Here is a 12,664-nt window from a genome sequence, read left to right on the forward strand (position 1 = left end):
CTCTTGTTTTTTTCTGTTGCCTCAACATTGTGCTGGAATCTATACTGAGGAATGTGCTATGATAAAAGCCTTTTCTGTTATGGAGCAATGGGCTGAAAGAAAAGCGGACCTTGAAACCAGAGTGCTGTTATGGTATGAGTCGGCGCTTGGAAAACCCAGCGTAAAGAATATCTCCTTTTTTTCGAGATATTGTTTTTTGATGCTGCCTTTTTTTTTAGATGACTAACTTAAATCAATTTAATATATTTAGTGAATATGCCACCAGTTGTCCTTTTGTTAAATTATGTTTTTGAGTACACGATCAAGTTAAATACATAATGTGTTATCTTGATTTTTCATTGTTTATCGAGTATCTATATATGTTGTAATTCTTACTGTGAAAGCCCCAGAAGTAAGCTTCCCTTATTTAAGATCAATCAAATGTATATAATAAACATCAGAGTGCCTTTATCACTGTGCTAATGGTGTCTGCAGCTTGACTTTCAGACAGGAGTGGGGAAGTAAATAGCAGGGACTTGATTTATATTTTTTGTTTATACTTTTTTTTTTTTCTTGCCAAGTCCTTCCTGTTTAATGTTTGTCACTATTCCACTTTGTCTATGTAAATATGTACATATAAAACTGTCATCATCAAGGAGCCCGGTCTGAGTCAGCACATTCAGTACCCTGGACCTGTTTCTGTTCACTTACTAGCGTTTGTTACCACTGAAAGGTAACTGGACAATAAATACATGCAATAAACCAGCGCTTGAGTTCTGAGTGTAATTGGCCCAACGTTAATCTTTACCCAGGAACTCATTTCACATAGGGCAGTCTTTGTTATTTAGTAGAATTTATTTGTTGTGTATAGATCATAATTCACAGGGTTTGTGATGTTCAAAAGATCTGTATTATTTTGAGGAAAAACTGCAGTGTTATGTCTCAGGCTGAAGAGGGCACACTTAGGTTACTGGTAATTTTCAGTAAATTGTGTTCATCTTACATATCCTTTTACCCAAACTGTTTGACAACAAGCATATTGGATGATTTACAGAAAATCAATTGTGGAACAAACGCATACCAGAAATAGAATTCGTCTTTCCTCTGGATATGAAGGGTAGGGCTGTGATGGTATACGCATATCACCCAACATAAATGTGTTTACCAACAATATTTATTTATTAATATCTTCTCCACCTAAAGATCAGATTAAAAAAAATATACAGGTTTACATTTCATATAAACATCTATGCACTCCTGTAACTTACAAGAAGAAAATGGGTGATCTCATTATGACGCCACACACGGTTTTGCGATTATTGTCACAGCCCTGATGAAAGGTAGAGTTTCACTGAGCAGATTAGAGGAATGAAGCTCTATAAATATTGCTCTCTCTATGTCTAGCTGTTTACATACCGATATGGAATAAATAACTGTTATCAATTTTCGGCAGTAATTGCTGCTGCTGCCAGGTTTGTTGTTGTGTTTTCAAGCCACAGGCTCCTATTGGCCTAGTGATTGATGAGCCATCGCGGGTTAGAAAATAAAGAAGGCCCTCTTTGGGTGACATTGACACGCATGCTGTTTCATGGAGTTAAATCAAAGTAATAACCATTCATTAGACTGTTTTTCAAACCCAATTAAAATCTATTTACTGAAGTGTTTACTGCAGTATTTGTGTGTAACAGCTTGATGCAATCACAGACACAGTGAGTTGCTGTGTCGTGATATGTTTGCTGATTATATTTCTCTGCACCACGCTGACATGCCTGCGAACGCCACTCGTTTTCAATCTTCTCTTCATTGGAGTCAAAGGGGGCATGAGTTTGTAACCTCAATCCAGAGAGGGCCACATGTTGGTGTTCAAGGGATGAACTTGTTTCATGCAACATAACAGAGGCAAGTCCAATGACCTCCCATGAAAGAGCTTTCCAGTAAGGTCAGAGCGGTTTCCTAGCAAACCTTCTGTTATGTAGAAAGTGTTGCCCGACCACTCTGCCTCTTTTTTACTCAGTGCACTGCAATACATTTCAAGGAAAAACTCACCATTAAATCCAACCATTAAAGCTACATGTATAGATGTGAGGATGGGAAAAAATTATTGTGATTTACGTTACCCTGACAATACAGTCCAATTGCATTTAAACAACACAGAGCCCTTCATAAAATACAGAGGTGTTTTATAATGGAACACCTGGTAGGCAGCTCATCCTCCCTACATACAGAAAGAAACTAAAAGAAAAAGTGTTCAGTGGATAATAAGCCTAGTCAATGGCAATTATAGAAATGATGTAACAGGTTTTATTCTTTTTTTCTGCTTTTGAAAAAACAATACATTTCACTAGTAAGTCTATTGTCTATTTTATTTTATTGTCATTATTTTTATCCAATTAAGTTGTAGCCTGTTATTATTTTATATTCTAAGTGTTACCATAATTGAGTTTTAGTGACCTGGAAAATCCATCTAAGCCCCGCACGGGTTTCTGACACCTCCAGCACACACTCTTTTCTCTTTCCAAGTGAAATATATATGTGTTGTGTTTTATGGTGTATTATTATGTTCTTGAATGAATGTTTACAAATCAATAAAATCCACATTTAAAAAATGTAATCAAAACTCAATGAACAATGGCAAAAATCCCAAATTGGATTGTTTTTTTTTACTCTGATAATTAAACGCCTGTGTCATCAGAAAACGATGAAGCGCACACAGCAAATGTTGGGTATTGATCCTCACTGTGTGCTTGGTACTTTCAGTTTGAGTTCATTCTTGCACCCTCTTACTATGCCAGCTGTTGTTCCTGGGTGAGCTTACCCTTGACAAAGGCATTATGAAAAACTAGTAAAAAAAAGCATTGTTGGCACCGATGGTCTTTTTTGCATGTAATTTATGATCATCAGAGGAATTTTAAAAGTTACTCGTAAAATCAAAACCTAGAAAGAACATCCATGCACCAATTATACTACTGGCTACTGACCTTTAAACCTGTCACTTCCATATCCAATTGCACCTTGAAGAGAGGTGATATTTTTTTGAATTTCTTCATCCGATGTATCACCCATTGTCCTAATGAGCTTAGAATATTGTTTTTTCCTTGTCCATGATGGGCTGTGATAGGTTCACTCTGTTTAATCAAATCTCCAACACTGCTAATTGGAATGTTATTGCAGAGATTCGCATTGGGTATTAAAATCAAGCAATTGAATCTAAACATAGAAATCTCATTTCCCATAAGACACCTTGCAGGTAGGATGTTTTTCTAACCTTGATCCACACCTGGTATCTTGAGCAGTTAACTAGAAGGTTTTGATTTTTAACACCCCAGGTTGAAAGTTATTTGTATTTGTCGGATGCACAATTTATATAATAATAAAATAATAAATAATAATAATAATACAATTATTGTTTACTTTCTCAGGCTCTCTTCAACATGAATAATACAATGTATAAAGAAAAGCATGCAAGTGGAAAAGAGACACACGACAATCATGCTAGTAGTGAAAAGTTAGAATATAGGAAACATGCGGTACATAATGAAACATAATAATAACATACAATCTTATATAATAGAATAGAATACTGTGGTCGACAAATATAATATGAGACATTTGTAGACTGTATAAAGTGATATAGTGATGAGATGGGAGCTCAGCCATGAGTTTGGTGACGCGAGAGCAGATGCTGCGTTAGCGAATGCCAGACGGCAGCAGGCACACCAGCTTGTTGCTGTGGTGATAGTGGGTTGTTGGACTTCTTCCTACAATGCTGGCTGTAGACAAGGTCCTGTTGATGTGCCGAGCAGTATTCACCATGCACCCTCACCCAGCACATGTTTGGACCAAAGATGTACATACAGTATGTGGGATGAATATTAGCCATTTGTTATTGACAGGCCAAAGTCACAGGTTATTGATTATATTCCAACTTAGTTTTGCCCTGCTGTGAGGAAAGAGATCCACTCCAAAAGAACCACTTGATTGAAAGTTTTGAACATGATTACCTCTGGTGCACTTCTTTTATGACAACCAGATCTTAATTTAGTCATTATACATTATACATGCATTCTTTTAGTTGCAATGACCTGCGATGATAGATAGATAGATAGATAGATAGATAGATAGATAGATAGATAGATAGATAGATAGATAGATAGATAGATAGATAGATAGATAGATAGATAGATAGATAGATAGATAGATAGATAGATAGATAGATAGATAGATAGATAGATAGATAGATAGATAGATAGATAGATAGATAGATAGATAGATAGATAGATGTGATAAGCCATTGTTTTTATCTTCACACAGCCTTTGTGCTACACTGTAACATTCAATTTGAGATAATTGTCCCATTAAGTGAATATTGTATAGCGAGAGTGAACCCACGCAGGGCTGCTGGACCTATGTGCCTGAGCGCGAGAGCCAGACAAGAGCCACCTCCATCATCCCTCATTATAAAAACAGGACTTGTCCTTGATATTGCAGCACATTGTTGGACCTCTTTTTCAGATGAATGACAATAAAGACTCACCTCTTATCTTACCAAGGCCATCTCAGGTTGTGTCCTCTGTGGGGCCCATACCACCAACACTATGGAGACTGGAGCTATAGCTTGAAAATACTAGGCAAGGCAAGTTTATTTATATAGCACAATGCAGACACAAGGCCACTCAAAGTGCTTTACAGGGGCAAGATTAGAATACATAAAACATATTATAAAACATTTAAAAGCGAATAAAAGAAGCAAATCAAATAAAAATTGCAGGTTAAAATGGAAACAAAAAAGTCTTCAGACACGATTTAAAAGAACTGAGAGTTGCAGCAGACCTCAAGTTCTCTGGGAGTTTGTTCCAGATTTTTGGTGCATAATAACTACTAGAAGGTAACAAACTCAGTGAACCTCAGCTTTGAGGTGTGAGTGTTCAAAGACACATTCATTTCTTTTGACATGTTTTTGATGCATGAGCCAAAGTTGATTCAAAAATGATTTCAAATAATATTGCTTATTGTATTTCTTTTTTAATTTGTCACATGTATGCACATTTTGAATTGAATAACATCAGGACTCAACAGCAGAAAATATCTTATTTGGTCATTATAAGTATGTATAACATTGTGTTCTAAAACATGTTTGATAAATATCAATTTTAAATATATATTCATATTTGTAAATATCTACAGGCTTTTACATTTGATGACTCCACATGATGGAACAAAACAAACAAATTGACATTTAAGTATATATGCGGCAGTGTGCAAAGGGGGGAGAAAATCACACTGAAGAGCAATTGGACTGAGGAAAATGTTTCTTGTGGAAATAAGTCTTTCAGGGTAGAAAATTACATCTCACACAATCTGAAGTGAACATAACATGGTCAAGAGTCAAGAAGATTGTTCCTTTTACAGCGTTGAGGTAGGACACAAGCGTACAGCGAAACGGATGGATAAAGATTGGATTGGAGAAAGAAACTCACCCAACCATGTAAACAGTGCTCATAATGTCAGAGCTTTTAGAATTATTATAAATACACAAGAAATCACACCTTTTTCAAAATACACAAATCTTAAAAGCGTAAGTGCACTCGTAAACATGTACATTTAAATATATAATATTTTACAGCAAAGGGAAACATGCCATGAATAGAATCATTGCAAAATACAAGAAAAGCAAGACAATGTTCTTAGCAAGGTCCAAAAACACTCAAGCATTATACTATGAATGGTTTTTAATCATTACCAAACACTAATACACTTCCCTTTAACACCTTAACAATAAACCTTTTAAAACCTGATTCTTGAGCTACGTATTCCAATCCGATTTGTGAGATAACAAATGCTGGTATTAAATTGACGTTTAATATCCGTAATACCTTGACTAGGGGTGTTAGAAAATATCAATACATGTAAATATCACGATACTGCATCAATACATAATTAGCAAAATATGATATGGAATCTTTATCTATCTTTATATTATTTTTTTCATATACAGACAGGTAATTCCTTTGTTCAGATTGTACAAAAATAGTGTTATGTTGGATATTGCAGGGAAAATGTAATATATTTATTACACTGTTTACAAATTTAATTTCTGAATGTTTAACTTAGGCTTCCATACATACAAGTTTGAAATTTTCACTGATTTAGGAAGATGGTAATTGCTCTGTTTAAACTGCTCAAGAAGTAGTACTAGGATGATTTATTAATAAATAAAGTTGAATCTATAACTGTGAAATACGAACGCAGGTCCAACTGTTCTGAGTCTGATTGCATTACAAATAAACAGTATTTGTTCATGCATATAACATTAAGTGTAGAGTACACTATGAGAGTTTTTTCCTAAAAATAGACTATTGATCATTGAAAAACCGCAAAATATCGCCTTGCTTGTAGATTGTGATATATCGCCACATATCGTATAGTTACCCCTGTATCGGGATACGTGTCGTATCCCCAGATTCTTGCCAATACAGCGCCCTAATCTTGACAAGACAGCATCTGCATGCAAGATATAAACAGACCAAATATCGCCCCGGCTGTTAGAATAGCTACACACTCAATAACAGACTAGCACTGCCAACAATAGTCCAAATGGATTAATAAGACTTTTACAATGGCAGTTGAGTTTAGGAAAAGACCACATAAGAGATTTTAAGTGGCAACAAAATGGTTTTGGAATATACTGTAGTGTCTGTGATGACTTGCACAGGATGGAGCTGGCACCAGGAGAAGGCACCTTGTTCATCTTTTCTGACTGTATGACCTTCATAAATAAACAAGTTTGAATTCAAACAAAGAACAAATGGTGCCGACTTCCATGAAATCCCCCCACGCAGTTCCCAACCTTTGAGCGTCTTTTGGCCCATTGGGGAAAGGGTGAACCATGACGTTACATTATGAAACACATTCTGTGCTGCTGTGAAAAAGTGCTAGAATAACGCAGACTCTCAAACACTGAACAAAGTGCAAGCCATGGTTAAGGCAAATGGTGGAAACATTGAAAAACACTTTGAAAAAGAAAATCTGACTGAGTGGAACATTGGACCATTATGGAAAGTAGTATTTGACATAAAATGTAATATTTGACATAAAATGTAGTATTTGAAATAAAATGTCAAACAACATTTTGTTGTGGACTGTTTACACCCTCTCATCTGCATACTTGTGTTTGCGATTTTTTTGTTGTTGCTGCACTGTCTTTCACATAAGGCAATCTGTACTGAGCCCTGTCCGCCAAGCAGAATCACTCGTCAAGTGTGCCGGTGAAAAGGCAAATTCAGTGTCACCGTAGCTTCTCTTGGCTGATGTGCCGTGGGCCTATTGATCATTTCACACTCATTCTGTCGAACGTTCTCTTCGTTCATATGCGTCACCTCGGTGGAGCCCGCTTCAAACCCGGGCACCGTGTTGGCTACCAGCACCACGTGGACTTTATTCCTGCGCTTTTGACTGAGCAGGCAGCTGAACACTTTCTTGAAGCCTTTGCGAAAGTGCTTGGACACTAGCGCGTACACTATGGGGTTGACGCAGGAGTTTGCGTAGGCCATGCAGTGGGAGAGAATCCTGAAGGCGTATGTGGTCTCATTGAAGGGGAAGTCTCCGTACAGGTAGCACAGGATCACAACATGGTAGGGCAGCCAGCATATGCAGAAGAGCACGGTGACTATGATGATCATTTTGGTGACCTTGCGTTTAGCCCGCTTGGACTCGGACATGCCGTCCAGGGGGTCCACGGCCGTCCACAGGTACTTGATGGTGCGCGTGTAGGACAGACTCACTATCAGGACGGGGATGACGTAGCCGAACAGGAAGGTGCACGTGTCCAGCACTTTGCGGTCGCGCTCCTCCCAGCCGGGGATACACACCGTGCTGTTGGCATAGTCGATCAGGTCGTAGTAGCTGAGGTAAGGGCCGGCAAAGACCAGCGAAAGGCCCCATATGATCACCATGGCCACCACCGCGTTACAAGGGGTCCGTAGTTCTCTGGAGCGCAGCGGGTAACGAATGGCCAGATATCTACAGGAGGGGAGGAGAGAGAAATATATTTAGCCTAAATTACTGCCATTAATTCCAAACAACATGAACATTATAATTAGGGAACATGCTGTGCCAGGATTCCTACGCTATGCTCATTATTGACTAAAAAAAAGAGTAGAATTCTGCAACTTCCATCATTAAAGCCAAGTGAAAGCTTCAGATCAAAAATTGTCATAGTCTGTAATAGTCCAAGCGTGCAACATTTTTGACTGTAGCAGTGGCGGAGGGAGAGAGGCTCACCCACATGTATTTACTTCAAAGCCTGAAATGAAAATTCATTAATTTTGTGTCACCTATTAGCTATATTCCAGGGGAAACATTGATTGTATTGGATATGTTTGTTTTGTTTTACTTCATCTTGCAGTATATTATTGGGGACACTTTTAAAAGTCACAATACATTTCTAAACCCTGTCCTCCCTACAGGCATACTGGTATTTACCGGTAAAAACACTGTTTGAGTGAAGAGGAAATGATAAACGATTGACGGTAACCTCACCAACAGTTTTAATTATAAGGGAATATTCTCCAAGGACGCCGCTTCCTTCCACACAAACTTTTACAATCGTCGTGGCTCACACTGAGGCATTGGTGTTGGATGATGATCATTCACACTACAGAGTAAAACACCTCCGGGAAATATGTCAAAAGTGGCTGTAATATCCCGTGGTTATATTGTAGGATTTTCAATAGGATCTGATCTTGCCTCCACTGCTTGGTAAACCAAACCAGCACAGAACTGTGCCTTCCGCTGTGTTTTTATGGCTCCTTAATCTTACATCACACTGCTACTCTCTTATTACTGCTGAAGTTAATGCCTCGTCATTACCTGGTTTGTTCGTCTTTGAACATGTACAGATGCACTAGCCATATTCAAAGGGGCACTATATGCAGTTTCAGGGAAAGGGGATTTGTTTACATTTGCAGGGGCCTGCAGTTAGTTTTTCTCTACATATAAGTCTAAGTATTGAAGCTAAGCTTGTTAACCATAGCATCAAACAGTGTCCCAAGTATCCAATTTTCCGGTGAGGTAGGGGTTTATTCAGTTATGAGAATATCTAAAATAATGTTCACTTCTCTCACACACCCAAGGAGTTAGCTAGTGCACCTATGATATTGCCTCATAAAGCTTATGTTACTCTGAGGGATGTGGTGCACTTGAGGTATTATTAGGTCTTCTTTTAGCCAAGGGCTGGGATTCTTGGTAAAGCTGCAAATCCATTTCCCTCTCCCTCAGCCTTTGCAGGTCCCTTTGTCGTTGAGAAGCAAAGAAAACAGCCTCTCTAGCCCTTTTACCTTCATTTACTGAAATTGGGGCCACAAACACTTATGTTCAACGTGAAAGGGACAAAGCAGATTAACTTGAACCTACTTGTTACACATGAAGGGGGCACAGTGGCTTAAAACTGCCATTACTGAGACTATTAATATTACGCTTGGTTGAAACTCATTTTTTCAAAGGAAGGATGTGATAATGCATGGACACTCTGCTAATGTCTGACAAGATGATTATGGGTAAAAGGTTATTCTGCTGAAACCGGAAAAACAATTACAAAGTGGAAATGAAGGAAATCACAATGTACGTGCTCAAGCCAGACACTGCTTCAGCATTTGTTTCTCTAAACTGCAAATGAAAATCAATCTCCTGATTAAAAGCAGTACGAACAATGGGTTGTGTTGTTGTTGATAAATCATTCTCACATTGTATATGTCTCTTTGGAACACAGTCACAGTAAGCGTCTGAATACTGCTTGCGGGTATATAGCACACTGCAGCAACAAATACTTTCTATTCAAAGACTGTGTGAATGTGTGCTGGTGATACCTGACCTGAAGTCTAAACTGTTTAGACCTTTTTTACGTTCTTCTTTAACTTGTTACACGGGAAAGGAGAGAAAAAACTAAGGAAATTATTTAACCTCCGATCTCAGATGTTTCTCTCCAGACAGAGGAGAAAAAAATCCATTGAATCCCCTGAAGTGCCAACAATGCCAGTGTGTGCAGCGGAGGGTATGCGCCGCAGAGGGATTGTGTGCACCAACTTTGTATTATTGACTGAGCACACAATGTCGCCTAACAACTACTATGATGGCTTTGAACTCTAATTTTGAGGGATATCATTTTCAGCCTTGGTATTCTCTTTCAACATTAAATTATAGATTCAGCGTGTCTGGGAGATCTAACGGGGTATTGGACTGATTCCATTGATGTTTGCTTGCTGTTCTAGATGTTCCCAGAGTTGTTTTTGTTTCTCTTTAGATACAACTTGGCGTGAAACTTCATGATAAAGTATTAAATACAAGAATTAAAAAGCATAAGTGTACACTGGAATAATAAGCTTTCCTACAGCCTTCCTTAATGATTTCATATTTTTTTCGGCTTTGAAAGCTTGTGACGTTGTGACATTTGAAGCAGCTTAAGCCTAACCTTAACCCTTAAAACAATTAATAAGTTAACGGCAAAACAACGTTTTATTTAGATGCATAATGGAACTAGCCATTACTGTAGCTGTAGGCCAGCAGAGGAAATGTGGCCTCAATTTGAAAAGCAGCAATAACAACTCCAACAAACACCCCCCTTTCTCTCATCTGTTTATGATCATTATTTTCAGGTCACTTGAAAATTGTAAATGGTTGTTTCAAACGTCACCCAAAGACCTGGTAGGTGGAAATATATATACTGTATGAAAATGTTTAGCTAATAGCCATGATGAAGTGTTTTTTGTGCAAAATTGAATATTTGCTCTTTTCTATATATTTTCTGGGATAATTGCTGGACAAACCAGAACAGGAATCCTTCCTTTGGCCCTTGAAGTTAGCAGATATAATAAAAAAAAATCCTACTGGAGGAGCAATTAGTGAACTTAGTGATTTAGGCGAAGTGGAGAATGAATCTTATTTTCTTTTTATATCATCCCTTCTATGATGAGCTGAGATTTACTTTTTTTACATGAAATATTTTGGAGCAATGATGATGACAGGATGGAATGGTTGTTTATTTTCAGTGCTTATAAGTTGGCCTTTTTTTGTTTCAAAAGCCTGGAAGAAACGTCAGGATGGTTTATTTTGTTGGTGTTGGTATTAAAAAAATTGTCTGTTTGTTTGTTGTTTGTTTGTTTTAGTTTGTTTTAAAATCTTTCATTATCATCATCGTCATCTGGGCATTTGATGCTTTATTGGATAGTTTTGGAGAGACGGAGGTTAAATGGGGCAGAGCGGGGAATGACATGCAGAGAACGACGTGGGCTGGATTCAAATTCATGGTCTTCTACTTCTAGAGGACTGAGCCTCTATTGGGGAGCGCTCCAACCACAACACCACGAGAGCTCTCTTGTTTGTTTTAATAATGGTGTCTTTGTTATAGCCCTTTTGCACTGGGCATACCTTTTATGCATTACCCAAAAATAAAAAATAATAAAAAAATTAAATGAATCTCAATCAGTCAATCATACCGGTCGACTGAGACGGCAGCGAGCGTGAAGCTGCTGGCGTACATGGTGAGGTTGATGAAGAAGTGAACCACTTTGCACATGAAGGAGCCGAACACCCAGCCCTCCAGGGAGTAGATGGTGGCCTGGAACGGCACGCAGAAGATGATGAAGAAGAAGTCGGCCACGCTCAGGTTGAGGATGAACAGGTTGGTGGTGTTGTAGCCCACCTGGCCGCTACGTAGCAGCACGGCTAGCACCAGGCTGTTACCGATGGTCCCCAGCAGGAAGATGAGGGAGAAGACCACAGACACAATCACACTGGTGGCGTTCAGCTGGTAGCTCTCATTGGACACGTTGGCCGCCTGCAGCTGCCCCCCAGGCTTACTGAAATCCTCAAAGTCCGACATTTTTACCGAAAAATACTGAAAATAAGAGAAGAGACATGATGCAGCATGTGACAAAGCAGGATTATACATCACGTAACATAAAAAAGGTAGAGTCAGTGATTCTGGATTGGTAGCCTATGTCAACAAAGGGTATGTAAACAAAGGGGGGCCTAGTCCACCGTAGTTGGCAACATGTCCATTTACAGAGACAAGGCTGTGTATTAAAACTGGATTTTTTTTTCAGTGCAAATACAGTTCGGACAGGTAACGAATGGATCGTGAGGACATTTTCACTGATTTAGCCAAAAGAGAAAATGTCATCAACTGTCTCCAGAATCGCTGACTCCACCTTTAAGCATTTGACTGTTTTACCAAGTCTCCTGGGTGGAAATCTTCAATCACATCAACTGGGAATAAGGTTGTGTAGGCTAAATGCATTTCCCAATTCAATATTACTCGCTGTTCCATATACAGGGCATATGCACTGGTGGCCAGTAAAGATACCATGATAAAGGCACTCTCTCAGAGGAGGTTTCACGACCAGATAGTCTTCGCAACTTTAGTAATTATTATACAAAAAAGTTGAAAAGCCTTGACATCAACAATGAATCCCCAGTCGAGTCATATCATACATCGTATTTAACTGGCTGGCAATGTTTTGTCAGCTGGGTCCAGGGAATGTTTTCACTGTTAAATTAAAAGCAAGGTTCAGATGTATTAGCTAAAGAAATTTCAAATGAAAGTGTCACTGGGATATATTTAATGATTTTCTGCTAATTAAATCGTGGCACACACTGCAGCAATTGTCAGCTTCCAACATGAAGATTTATT

The 12,664-nt window shown here is 38.5% G+C and overlaps 1 protein-coding gene across 1 annotated transcript; it reads right to left on the reverse strand.

Annotated features, from left to right (window-relative positions):
- Window positions 1-7,232: 7,232 nt before the first annotated feature.
- On the reverse strand, window positions 7,233-11,854 carry galr2b (galanin receptor 2b; the record flags this gene model as incomplete). The annotated part of the gene is made up of 2 exons (XM_080043685.1): window positions 7,233-7,998; window positions 11,469-11,854. The coding sequence occupies 2 exons, from the start codon at window positions 11,852-11,854 to the stop codon at window positions 7,233-7,235; spliced, it is 1,152 nt and encodes a 383-aa protein (XP_079899811.1).
- Between the last annotated feature and the right edge of the window lie 810 nt (window positions 11,855-12,664).

The sequence above is a fragment of the Ammodytes marinus genome (genome assembly GCF_949987685.1).
Source record: "Ammodytes marinus genome assembly, chromosome: 16".
NCBI classification, from domain to species: Eukaryota; Metazoa; Chordata; class Actinopteri; order Uranoscopiformes; family Ammodytidae; genus Ammodytes; species Ammodytes marinus.